General features: G+C 40.2%; 1 protein-coding gene across 1 annotated transcript; it reads left to right on the forward strand.

Annotated features, from left to right (window-relative positions):
• The first annotated feature begins 5,172 nt into the window (after positions 1-5,172).
• Positions 5,173-9,353, forward strand: LOC110487252. The gene is made up of 7 exons (XM_036940125.1): positions 5,173-5,360; positions 5,529-5,741; positions 5,966-6,613; positions 6,862-6,949; positions 7,039-7,093; positions 7,188-7,423; positions 8,449-9,353. Exons 3-7 carry the CDS (start codon positions 6,505-6,507, stop codon positions 8,528-8,530), a joined length of 570 nt encoding a protein of 189 aa, XP_036796020.1. The 5' UTR covers positions 5,173-5,360; positions 5,529-5,741; positions 5,966-6,504; the 3' UTR covers positions 8,531-9,353.
• The last annotated feature ends 3,796 nt before the right edge of the window (positions 9,354-13,149 follow it).

Genomic DNA, 13,149 nt, shown 5'->3' on the forward strand with positions numbered 1-13,149 from the left:
AGCAATGTCCAGTACCTAAACACACAAATCAAATCTAATTGTATTTGTCACATGCGCTGAATACAACGGGTGTAGACCTTACTGTGAAATGGTTACTGACAAGCCCTTAACCAACAATGCATTTTTTTCCCTGTCTTTTTTTTATTTGTACCATTTATGAAAGTGTGTTTATATGGGCTATAACAGTAAAGGACTAATTCAATATTTTATCAAATCATTTTTAAGAATTGTATTTTTTTTTACCTAAAGGGGTAATATAATTAAAAATCAAATATCTAAATGATCCATGGTATGACCACCTTAAAACAATTCCATATGTCAGCTAGTAGAACCTCTACAAATGGCTGAGGTTCAGAAACCCAGTGTCAGAGGGAGCAATGTCCAGCACCTAAACACACAAATCAAATCTAATTGTATTTGTCACATGCACCGAATACAACAGGTGTAGTAGACCTTACTGTGAAATGGTTAATGACAAGTCCTTAAGCAACAATGCAGTTGTTTTTATTTAAGACAATATTAGATTTTTTAAATGATCAAAATAATAAAAAAATGAATTACACAATAAAATACCAATAACGAAGCAGCAATAACCAATTACATGAAAGATTATTAATTGTCATTTAAAAAAAACACACATCATGCAGACACAATGGGACACAATAATCCCAGAAAGACAGACAGACTTAGTTATATGGATGTCAGGGTTCACTTTGGGTCTGTTGTTCTGAAGATCAGTGAGCTGAAGACATCTCTTTCACACAAGAACACAGTGGATATTCAGAGCAGGTTTCCTTGGCCTTGGCATAATGACAGCTCACTGTTGTCTGTTGTTTCTAGCTAGCTAATGTTGATAGCTAAATGTTAGCTTACTAGCTAGCTCTCTCGCTAATGATGGGGTCTTGCTGTAATTCAGCGGCAGCGCATCATATTGTTCACAATCCAGTCCATTCAGAGTAGCTGTGTGATGCACCGAAATGCTTGTTTATCACTGAATAACAGCCTCTTCATGTAGATAACAAGCTAGTCTAGATCACAAGTTCACTCAATTCAAACGCTAGTTCAACATAAGTCCCAATAACACAGTATTTTTACGTGCGTGCCTGGTTTATTCCATATATATTTCTAACATTTTCGAATGTTATCTTACCTTCTATTTTGTATATTTTCATCAGACTAGTAGGGACATATGAAGCCTGGAAGCTGCAGTAATGTTGAGATGTCAGTAGGGAGAGCTCTAGTCTAGAACACTGGTACCAAAGATACTCCCCTTTCATCTGTTCTGGAACCTTCAGTACCAGCTGATGAGGAGTGATGGGAATGGGTCACATTTTGTCTCTTGTAAAACATGTTGGCCCACCCCTCAAATAAAGAAATGTAACTACAGTATTCTGACTTTAGACCATTTTCTATTTAGATACAGTAACATCCCTTATGTGACATGTTGTTCCTGCATGTTAATGCCCTGACTAGGCTACTTTAAAAATGTATCAACCACAGAACTCACACTTAGGCTACGCCTGCTTCTACTAACACTTACAGTAGACTCCTTCTTGTTTCCACACAGTGACAGTACGTTGACTCACTGTTCAAGACCTCTCCCCTTCACTTCACTCTGTAAGTACACTTGACGATATCTTGAAATATAGTTTTAGTTTTGATGTTTTTAGCCAAACATCACATGACTTCCTGTATCTTTGTACTTGATGGTTTATATTGAACTGTGTTTTGGTTGTTACATCAGGGCCTGTATTCATAAAGTGTCTCAGATGGTCCATATAATTATGATCTAAAAGGCTAAACTGATCCCAGATCAGCTCTCCTACTCTGATACACTTTGTGAATACTGACCCTGGACTGTGGTTTCATGTGTTTAGTTTAGATCAGCTTATTCATTTACATGTTTAAAACATGATCAGTAGAGTATACCAGTAACACCCAGATCTCCATTCAATAGGGTCATGTTCACTGTCAAAGTATAACAGGGTCAATGATAACTGTGTGTGTGATATGTCTGTGTGTGTGTGTGCATATGTGTAAATACATGTTTACATATTAATCTGATTGTTGGATATAGAGTCAAGACCAAAATTATTGGCCCCCTTGACAAATATTGAGATATATTGTGTGCTACAAAAGATAGGAAGTACATTGTACATGTTGTTTCACATAAAGACTTTTACATGCTATTTTAAGGGCTCTCAGAGCAACAGATTGTTGTGGAGACATTTTGAAAATTGCCTAAAGTAAGAGTGACAGTGAGTAAGAGTGATTGAGTGGATGCTTCGAAAGAGCTTAGGACACAGTGATGGTGGTTTGTGTTTAGGAGTAGTATTTACATGAGATACTGTGATGGTGGGTTGTGTATAGGAGTAGTATTAACATGAGACACAGTGATGGTGGGTTGTGTTTAGGAGTAGTATTAACATGAGACACAGTGATGGTGGGTTGTGTATAGGAGTAGTATTAACATGAGACACAGTGATGGTGGGTTGTGTTTAGGAGTAGTATTAACATGAGACACAGTGATGGTGGACTGTGTTTAGGAGTAGTATTAACATGAGACACAGTGATGGTGGGTTGTGTTTAGGAGTAGTATTAACATGAGACATAGTGATGGTGGGTTGTGTTTAGGAGTAGTATTAACATGAGACACAGTGATGGTGGGTTGTGTTTAGGAGTAGTATTAACATGAGACACAGTGATTGTGGGTTGTGTTTAGGAGTAGTATTAACATGAGACACATATATACAGTATAAAGTATTTTGTTGGTTTAGATGCACACACTGAGTATCACTTCCCTCTTCTCCTTTCCTGTCTGTCCTCTGACAGACCTCCTGAATCACATCAGAAATCTGTATATGCACATTAGACTATACAGAACATGTTCCTCTGTAGCTCAGTTGGTAGAACATCCTGCAACGTTATGGGTTTGGTTCCCTGGACCCCCCATAGGTAAAATATATGCACGTATAACTAACTGTAAGTCGCTTTGGATAAAGGCATCTGCTAAATGACATTATTTATGGACAGCAGACTACAATAGACAACACAGTCAATACAGCAGGCTATGGTGATGTTCATTGATGCCTCTGATAGATCAAGCTACTACTAGTACTGTACAACAGAGGAGGCTGGTGGGCAGAGCTATAGGATGAATGGCTGGAATTAATGGAACAGTATCCATTCATTCTATTCATATTACTGCACAAATGAATAAGGACATCAGGACTGGAGGCTGCAGTAATGTTGAGATGCCAGTAGAGGGAGCTCTAGCCTAGAACACTGGAACCTTCAGTACCACTTTGATGCAGCTGATGAGGAGAGTAAATTGAATGTGTTTGTAGAATATAATGAATGACATCATGGAACTGACCAAATGTAAATGGGACTTTGACCTGTTCCATGTAGAACTCAGAGGGACAAGGCAACACATTCTAAGATATTATAAACATTCCATATAGAATAGTCAACATATTGTTAACATGGTTCTGTATTTATATACACGTGGAAATGGGGGACATTTTGTCCATTATAGAAATGTAGGGCCCATTTTAATACAGTAACCTCCCTTTTCTGACACTCTGTTCTGGTCCTCATGCATGTTAGTGTCTTAAAGAGGAAGGAGAGGACTGTTCTGTATCAGATACATGTGTCCTGACAACTTTACATATTAGTCAATCACTGAACTGCCACTCACTACCAGTAAGTTGACTCACTGTACAAGACCTCCCCCTTCACTTCACTCTGTAATTACAATAAAATATATAGTTTTGGGTTATTTGTTGAATATATCTTGAAATATAGTTTTAGGTTATTTGTTTTTAGTCATAAGTCATATACTTGAGGGTAATGTATCATTTTACTTGTTATGTTTTTATCTGTGTTTTGGTTGTTACATCAGGGTCCGTATTCATAAAGTGTCTCAGTGTAGGAGTGTTGATATACATAGTGATGAGATGATTAACCAGGGTAAAATAGACATGTAAACAAACATTTGAATGCCTGCTCAGTGTAACACTGCACTGTTTGCATGTGTGTGTGTGTGTGTGTGTGTGTGTGTGTGTGTGTGTGTGTGTGTGCGCGTGTGTGTGCGCGTGTGTGTGCGTGTGTGTGTGCGTGTGTGAGTCACTTGCTGTTTAGCCTCACAGCTTGAGGATAGGTGTTATCATTGAACCTGGTGGTCAGTCTTTAGGCTGCTGTACAGCTTGACGGACCGTAGATGATTGAACATTTATCCTCCTATATTTGGGGTTCTGAGAATAAAACAACTTCAGAACAATCAATGTAGAAATATGTGTTTACAGTTATACAGATCTGTTTAAAAAGTGATTGGTGATGATGATGATGACTTTAATGTATCTATTCGGAAATGATTTTTGCATCATACAGCATGTCATCTTAAATAGAGAGACGTAGACAGACATGCAACACCTCACACACATTACATACATACATAGTGCAGTAGACTTACAGACAGACAGTATTCACATAGACAACCATTTAGCACAATACAACACAACACAATATGAGTCTGGATTATTTTCAGTAATGAGGCACTGTACCCCATTTACAGTTTATACTTCAATGTATCAGGTGGAGTTATTCACCAGCTATAGAGTGAGTTGTTGTTTATGTTTCTAAGACTGCAGGGTGGGAGATGCAACAATGTCCTTGAGAACAGCAGGAAGTGTGTTGGTGGTCTTTCTCTGGTCTGTGACAGGTATGGTCTCATTCATAACTTGATATGTTTGTCAATCTACAGGCGTTTGTAAAATATTGAAATTACATTTGTGTTTTATTATTCTGTTGTGTTCTCTTAGGCATCTCCAGTTCACTTCAGTAGTTATCTTTCACACCTCTCTTACCTTACTGAATGATGCTTATGTGTTTTCTCATCACACTCGACTCAACTCAGCAACTATGGCAACAAAGTATGGACAAAGCCTATACTGTTAGTGTGAGCCAATATGCATTGGCTTAATGTAATACCCTTGTGTTCTGTGACTGTTCAGCGGTCCTTGGGCAGACTGGCTGGAGTGTGACTTACACCACTCAGAGTATCTGTGCCTTGAAGGGGTCAACAGTGGATCTGACCTGTTCTTACACATATCCCAGTGGTACAGTAAAAACAACCTTCTGGTTCACTAAAATGAAGACTGGTAAAGAACCTGAAGATCTAGGTCAGGACCCAGAGTATGCAGATCGTCTGGAGTATCATGGAGATAAGAAGAAAGACTGCACCCTGAAAATCACAGACCTGAGAGAGAGAGACTCAGCTACGTACAAGTTCAGATTTATAACAGATCAGACAAGAGGGAGATATTTTGGCAAACCTGGAGTCACTCTGTCTGTCACAGGTAAAGTTACATTCAATATAGTTCAACTGTTGAATTTCATTTAGTTCAGGAAAATGTCTTGGTTTGTATTTATGTCTGAATAACATAGGATTTTGTCCATCTTTGTATTAGAGTGATTAGAGTAAGTCAGTGATAAAGGGATTTACAGTGATATTGTTTTTTCTCCAGGTCTTCAGGTGAAGGTGACTGGTGGACATCAGGATAAGACACTGACCTGTAGCACCACCTGTACTCTGACTGACAACCCCACCTACATCTGGTACAAGAACGGACACAAAGTAAAGGAGGACACTTCCAGCCTGTACTCAGACTCCTTTAGTGATGCAGACAGCTACTCCTGTGCTGTAAAAGGCCATGCGGATCTCCTCTCTCCTGCAGTGTGTCAGTCTGGACTTTTAATATACATTTCATATAAATACAATTTTGTTCAGGTCGAGATTTTGTAAATTAATCAATGATTATCGATAATTGTTTAGTAATGATGGTTTTCACTAGTGTAAACTGGTTAAATAGTTGTGTTCTACTTCATAAACAACATCAGTGTATACTGGAAGGTATTGTAATAAAATATTTATGAGATGTTATATTGTATTTTTGTATTTAAGGTCAGAAGTGTTGGAGTGTGACTTACACCCATCAGAGTATCTGTGTCTTGAAGGGGTCAACAGTGGACATATCCTGCTCTTACACATATCCCAGTTATCATGAGATCAAAAAAGCTTTCTGGTTTACTAAATGGTCTGGTATGAAGGCTGAAGATCTGAGCTCAGTGCCAGGGTATGAGGGTCATATAGAGTACCTTGGGGATAGTTTGGTATATTAACATTGTAGTGACAGATATTGGCTCCACATGATACTTCAATAGAGAATCTTCAATAAGAGGATGGATCTAAAAGTCATTGTGTGGAAAAGTACATTTGTGGAAAGTTTGTAATATTTTTACCTGATTTAATTTGTACTATTTTTAAATCCACTGTCTTTTACACCAGATGGACCAAGGAACACCTCAGTGTCAGTCAGTCCCTCTGGTGAAATAGTGGAGGGCAGTTCAGTGACTCTGACCTGCAGCAGTGATGCCAACCCACCTGTGAACAAATACACCTGGTACTTTCAAAATGAGACTTTTCTAAATGGATGTGGACAGATGTACAACATAAGTAACTTCAAGTCTAAGGACAGTGGACATTACCACTGTGAGGCCTGGAATAGAAGAGGATCTAGGAACTCTACAGCTCTGATGATCATTTTACCAGGTGAAGTTTCATCTTATATATTTCAATACAAAATTACATTTCAAGCTATTATTAATAGTTATACATTGGCTTATTGTACTTTGTTTTATAATATATATATTATATATATATATATATATATATATATATATATATATATATATACGTTGAGATTAGATCAGTTAACAAATGTTGTATTATTGTCCTGGACTATGTTTATTTTCACTTTATAAAATGCCAGTACTCGTATCATCCATATTTTAATTTAGGTAAACAAACAGTTCTGACTGCAGCTGTAGGAATCATAGTGGTTGTTCTGGTTCTCATCCTCTGTCTCTCTGGCTTCATGTGGTTCAGGTGAGTGATTCTTTTAAACATTATTTCACCCTAACACTTTTTATTAACTTAACTTGTTTCAAGAATAAATTAATTCATTTAAAAAACAGGAAGAAGGCCTCCAGATCCCCCTCTGACACAAGAGACACATCAGAAAATGAACAGGTGAGTGTTGGAATCAGAAGGTGACTATGATGACTGTGTATTGCTTTGTGGAACATTTCCACTCCTCATGTTGTCTGTCCTCTCTCTCCACCAGAGAGACTCTAGTCCAGTGTACGACAACATCTCAGGCATGGCCATGAACCCTACTGCAGCACAGACATCAGCCACAGATGACCAGGATGGTGTTCACTACGCCAGCGTCCACTTTTCTCGCTCCAGATACCAGGAAGTGCCTCTGTACTCCACCGTCCAGCTGCCTCAACCACAGATACAAGACGAAGATGTCCAATACGCTGCTGTGAAATTCAACCTCCCCGGTGCTGCCACCCAGTGAGCATATTATGCCATTACAACAACAGGGTCAATACTATAACATTGTGAACACACAGCATTAAAGGAGAGGTTGGATTGTTTACAACCAAATCTGGGTGTCCAGTATGCTGCTGCTGGAAGGTTGGGGGTGGAGGGGGGGGGGGGCATTATCACCTTTAAAAATGGCCTTTTGTCCGGCATCTCGCAAACACACTGTTAGCAGAGCAACCTGCAGCCTGGGGTAGTGCGTTTCACGTCGCCCTCGGCCTGTGCCGCGAGAAGGGGAATTATTATCCTTCTGAGAAAATGGTGAATGTGCTGCTGAAAATCAGGGAGGCAAATCCGGGGGACGCAGGAGAACATAATCAAACCATTGTTCATAATTCCACTTGTTCACAAAGAGGCAGGCGCGATTAGTCACATCAAGAATATAAGAGTTCTGAGCTTTGACCATCACTGGGAGCAATATTTAGATGTTGATCCGTAATTCATTTTCTTTATTATGTACATTATTTGTATTAGAATGTGATTATATTTAAATGAGAAAATAATTACTTGGTCCGAACCTCAGTGTTCTCATATGTAGTTACGGCCATATGCTCATTGGAGGAGTAGACAATGATGATGCCATCAATAATGCATATTCTGCTTTAAGGTAATTTATGCCTCAACACCAGAAACAGGACGAGGATGTGCAATAAACTGCTGTGAAATGTAACCGCCTCACTGCTGCCCCCCTGTGACCATATTCTGCATTAAGGTCATTCATATGCTGCTGCTGTTTATTGTAGGAGATGTCATCAATAAGCAAAACAGTTGACCCCTAGTGGCCACTTTTGATGTTATATCCTTAAACTATGAACCCAACAATGGACATCTCAAGACAATTACTATGACGATAGTGAGGGAGTGATGTCATGATGATTTTTTAGAATGTGTTCTCTCTCTGCGTTCCAAATGGCACACTGTTCCCTATTTAGTGCGCTCCTTTTGACCTGAGTTGGGATGTGGATTTTGTTTAATTTCTGTTTCTCTCTCTTCAGACCCGTGGCTGCACAAGCAGCTGAGAAGGACCCCGCTGAGATCTACAGTAGAATCAACAAACCCAGAACTAAGAAGACCTGAACACAACAAATTCAGAACCAAGAAGACCTGAACACAACAAACTCAGAACCAAGAAGACCTGAACACAACAAACCCAGAACCAAGAACACCTGAACACAACAAACCCAGAACCAAGAAGACCTGAACTCAACAAACCCAGAACCAAGAAGACCTGAACTCAACAAACCCAGAATCAAGAAGACCTGAACTCAACAAACACAGAATCAAGAAGACCTGATCACAACAAACCCAGAACCAAGAAGACCTGACCACAACAAACCCAGAACCAAGAAGACCTGAACACAACAAACCCAGAACCAAGAAGACCTGAACTCAACAAACCCAAAACCAAGAAGACCTGAACACAACAAACCCAGAACCAAGAAGACCTGACCACAACAAACCCAGAACCAAGAAGACCTGAACACAACAAACCCAGAATCAAGAAGACCTGAAAACAAAAAGTTTAACAAAAACCTTGTACTCTATATATACGAAAGTGGACACCCCTTCAAATTAGTGGATTAGGCTATTTCAGCCACACCCGTTGCTGACAGGTGTATAAAATCGAGCACACAGCCATTCAATCTCCATAAACAAACATTGGCAGTAGAATGGCCTTAATGAAGAGCTCAGTGACTTTCAACGTAACACCATCAAAGGATGCCTCCTTTTCAACAAGTCAGTTTGTAAAATTTCTGCCCTGCTGGAGCTGCCCCGGTCGACTGTAGGTGCTGTTATTGTGAAGTGGAAACATCTGAGAGCAACAACTGCTCAGCCGCAAAGTGGTAGGCCACACAGCCGCAAAGTGGTAGGCCACACAGCCGCAAAGTGGTTGCGCATACCGTGTTGCAACACTCCCTACCGAGTTCCAAACTGTCTCTGGAAGCAACGTTAGCACAACAACTGTTCATAGGGAGCTTCATGAAATGGGTTTCTAAGGCCGAGCAGCCGCACACAAGCCTAAGATCACCATGTGCAATGCCAAGCGTCGGCTGGAGTGGTTTAAAGCTCGCCACCATTGGACTCTGGAGACATTGACTCTGTTGCACAAACACCATTGCACATTGGCCTTTGTACCGTTACCCCCTGTAAATAGCCCCCGCTATTGTTATTTACTGCTGCTCTTGTTATTTATTTTTCTTATCTCTTACTTTTTTATTTGTATCTTTTTAGGTATTTTCTTTAAACTGCATTGTTGGTTAAGAGCTTGTAAGTAAGCATTTCATTGTATTCGGCACATGTGACAAATACAATTTGGATTTGATTTGAGCATTGGAAACATTCTCTGGAGTGATGAATCATTCTTCACCATCTAGCAGTCAGATGGACGAATCTGGGTTTGGCGGATTCCAGGAGAGCGCTTCCTGCCCCAATGCATAGTGCCAACATGGTGGAGGAATAATGGTCTGGGTGTCACGGTCGTCATAATGAGGAGACCAAGGCGCAGCGCGGTAAGCGAACATAACTCTTTAATAAAAGAGAGAACACTGAACAGAACTAAACAAAACGAACCGTGAAGCAATATGGCTAGTGCAGAACAGGCAACTAAACATAGAATATCAACCCACAGAATACCCAAGGAATATGGCTACCGAAATATGGTCCCCAATCAGAGACAACGATAAACAGCTGCCTTTGATTGAGAACCAATCTTGGCAACCATAGACATATAAACACCTAGACTAGAAAAACCCCAAGACATACAAAAACTAAACCAACCACCCTCGTCACACCCTGACCTAACCAAAATAATAAAGAAAACAAAGATAACTAAGGTCAGGGTGTGACACCTCTATGACACTGGGGCTGTTTTTCATGGTTCTTGCTAAGCCCCTTCGTTCCAGTGGAGGGAAATCTTTACGCTACAGCATAGAACGACATTCTAGACAATTCTGTGCCTCCAACTTTGTGGCAACATTTTGGGGAAGGCCCTTTCCTGTTTCAGCATGACAATGCCCCCGTGCACAAAGTGAGGTCCATACAGAAATGGTTTGTGGAAGAACTTGACTGGCCTGCACAGAGCCCTGACCTCAACCCGATCGAACGTTGACTGCGAGACAGGCCTAATCGCCCAACATCAGTGTAGGGGGAACCAACTCCAAATTAATACCCATGATATTGGAATGAGATGTTTGACGAGCAGGTGTCCACATACTTTTGGTAATGTACTTTGTATCTGGACCCGTATATTCAAACTAAGTGATATACACTGACTGTACAAAACATTAGGAACACCTTCCTAATATTGAGTTGCACCCCCTTTTGCCCTCAGCACAGCCTCAATTTGTTAGGACATGGACTCTACAAGGTGTCAAAAGGGATGCTGGCCCATGTTGACTCCAGTGCTTCCCACAGTTGTGTCAAGTTGGCTGGAAGTGGATCTTTACTCCGAATAGCTTGTTCAATCTCATCCTACAGATGCTCAATTGAATTGAGATCTGGTGACTGGCCAGGCTACTGAGTAAGCAGAACTCCCCGTCAGTTCACTGTCACTGGACAATCCTAGCCTTGTGGCATGGGGCATTATATTGCTGAAAAATATATATTTGCAGATGGATACACTGGTGCCATGAAGGAATGCACCTGATTGGCAATGATGAGGTTCAGATATCCTGTGGCATTGAAACATTGCTCCACTTTTATCAAGGGGCCCAATGTGTACTGTGAAACCACACCCCACACCATCACACCACCACCACCAGCCTGTGATGTTGACACGTAGCGTGATGGCTGCATGCACTCATGTGGTTCTCTCCATTACCCTAGTCCTCCCATCAGCGTGAAACAGCAAGAGCCAGGATTCATCAAACCCAGCTGCGTTGCAGTTCTTGACACACTCAAACTGGTGCGCCTGGCACCTACTAACATACCCTGTTCAAATAAACTTGTTGTCTTGCCCATTCACCCTCAATGGCACACATACACAATCCATGTCTCAATTGTCTCAAGGCATAAAATCCTTATTTAACCCTTTTCCTCTCCTTCATCTACAAGTGACATCAATAAGGGATCATCGCTTTCACCTGGACTCACCTTGTTAGTCTGTTTTGTACACTCAGTTTATACAGATATATGTAATTAAGCAATAAGGCCAGAGGTATATTGGCCAATTTACTGTCCCACGGCTAATGACTCCTCTTAGGCAACGTGACGTGAAGCGGAGTGCCTGGATACAGCCCTTAGCCGTGGTATATTGCTATTATAAACTGGTTACCAACATAAATAGAAAAGTAAACACGTACACTAACCGGTTTGCAATAATATATAATATCTAGCAGACACTTTTATCCAAAGTCATTCACTCATTCATTACAGTCATGGGAACATAAATCTTTCATATGGGTAGTCCCAACAGGAATGGAACCTCCGAGCCACACTCTACCAACTGAGTCACACAGAACTACTCTATTCACACTCAGAGTACGAGTGCTGATCTAGGGTCAGTTTTGACGTTTAGACTACGATTAATAAGAAAGGGGCATTGTAAATATTTAGAAAAGTATATATGTATTTTTTGAAATATTTTTTTAAGTTACAGTAAACTCAGAATCTAACAACAAGAACTTTTGACAAAAAATGTAGATATCTGAATTAGGCAGCCTCGATGTCCAGTTATATTTTATATAACTATATTTTGTTATATGTTATCTGTCAGAAAGAATCATCAAACATATGAGACTATTGCGTTTCAGGTAAGACCCAAATGCAGACTGTGTTGACGTAACAATGTTTACTACAGCAACAGGGGCAGGTAAACGTCAGGTCAAGACAGGCAGAGGTCGATAATCCAGAGTATTGGGGCAAGGGTACAGGACGGCAGGCAGGCTCAGGTTCAGGTCAGGCAGGCTCAGGGTCAGGTCAGGCGGGCTCAGAGTCAGGACAGGCAAGGGTCAAAACCAGAAAGGCGAGAAAAAGAGACTGGGAAAAAGACGGAGCCGAGACAAAACGCTTTTTGACTTAACAAACAAGACGAACTGGCAACAGACAAACACAGAACACAGGTATAAATACACAGGGGATAATGGGGAAGAAGAGCGACCCCTGGAGGAGGGTGGAGACAAGCACAAGGACAGGTGAAACAAATCAGGGAGTGACAGAGACTATATATGAAGTCTAACAACAATAGTTATTCTGTTCTATTATATTGTAATAGTTTATATGGTATTGTTAGAGGATACACATAAAAATAATTTTAAAAATGCTAATTGATATGACAAAGTTATGGCACAAACTTTCCTCAATGTCCAGGAAAAAGTTAGGCTTGATGCAACATTCCTTATTGCTTTAAAAATAATAATGTGTGAAGTGTGTTATTTTATGAAATAAGCGTATAAGATTAATCTTAATTGTCACTGTTTTTACCTTGTTATAACAGTGTATTTAGTGGAAAGAAAATTAAAAGCTTTCAACATCTCACCTCTTGTACTGTGCAGTACATACAGTAACTACAAATGAGACATTTACATTGGTTTCTAGAGCAATAATGGTTTATTCACCTTCATCATCATCATCATCATCATCATCATCAGTACAAAATATACACAGACACTTTCAGAAGGGCCAATGTCCAGCACCTAGACACACAACCAGTTACATTAAATATTATTAACCTCTGAACCACCCATCCCGGATCCGGT

This window comes from Oncorhynchus mykiss, chromosome 13 (assembly GCF_013265735.2).
Source record: "Oncorhynchus mykiss isolate Arlee chromosome 13, USDA_OmykA_1.1, whole genome shotgun sequence".
NCBI classification, from domain to species: Eukaryota; Metazoa; Chordata; class Actinopteri; order Salmoniformes; family Salmonidae; genus Oncorhynchus; species Oncorhynchus mykiss.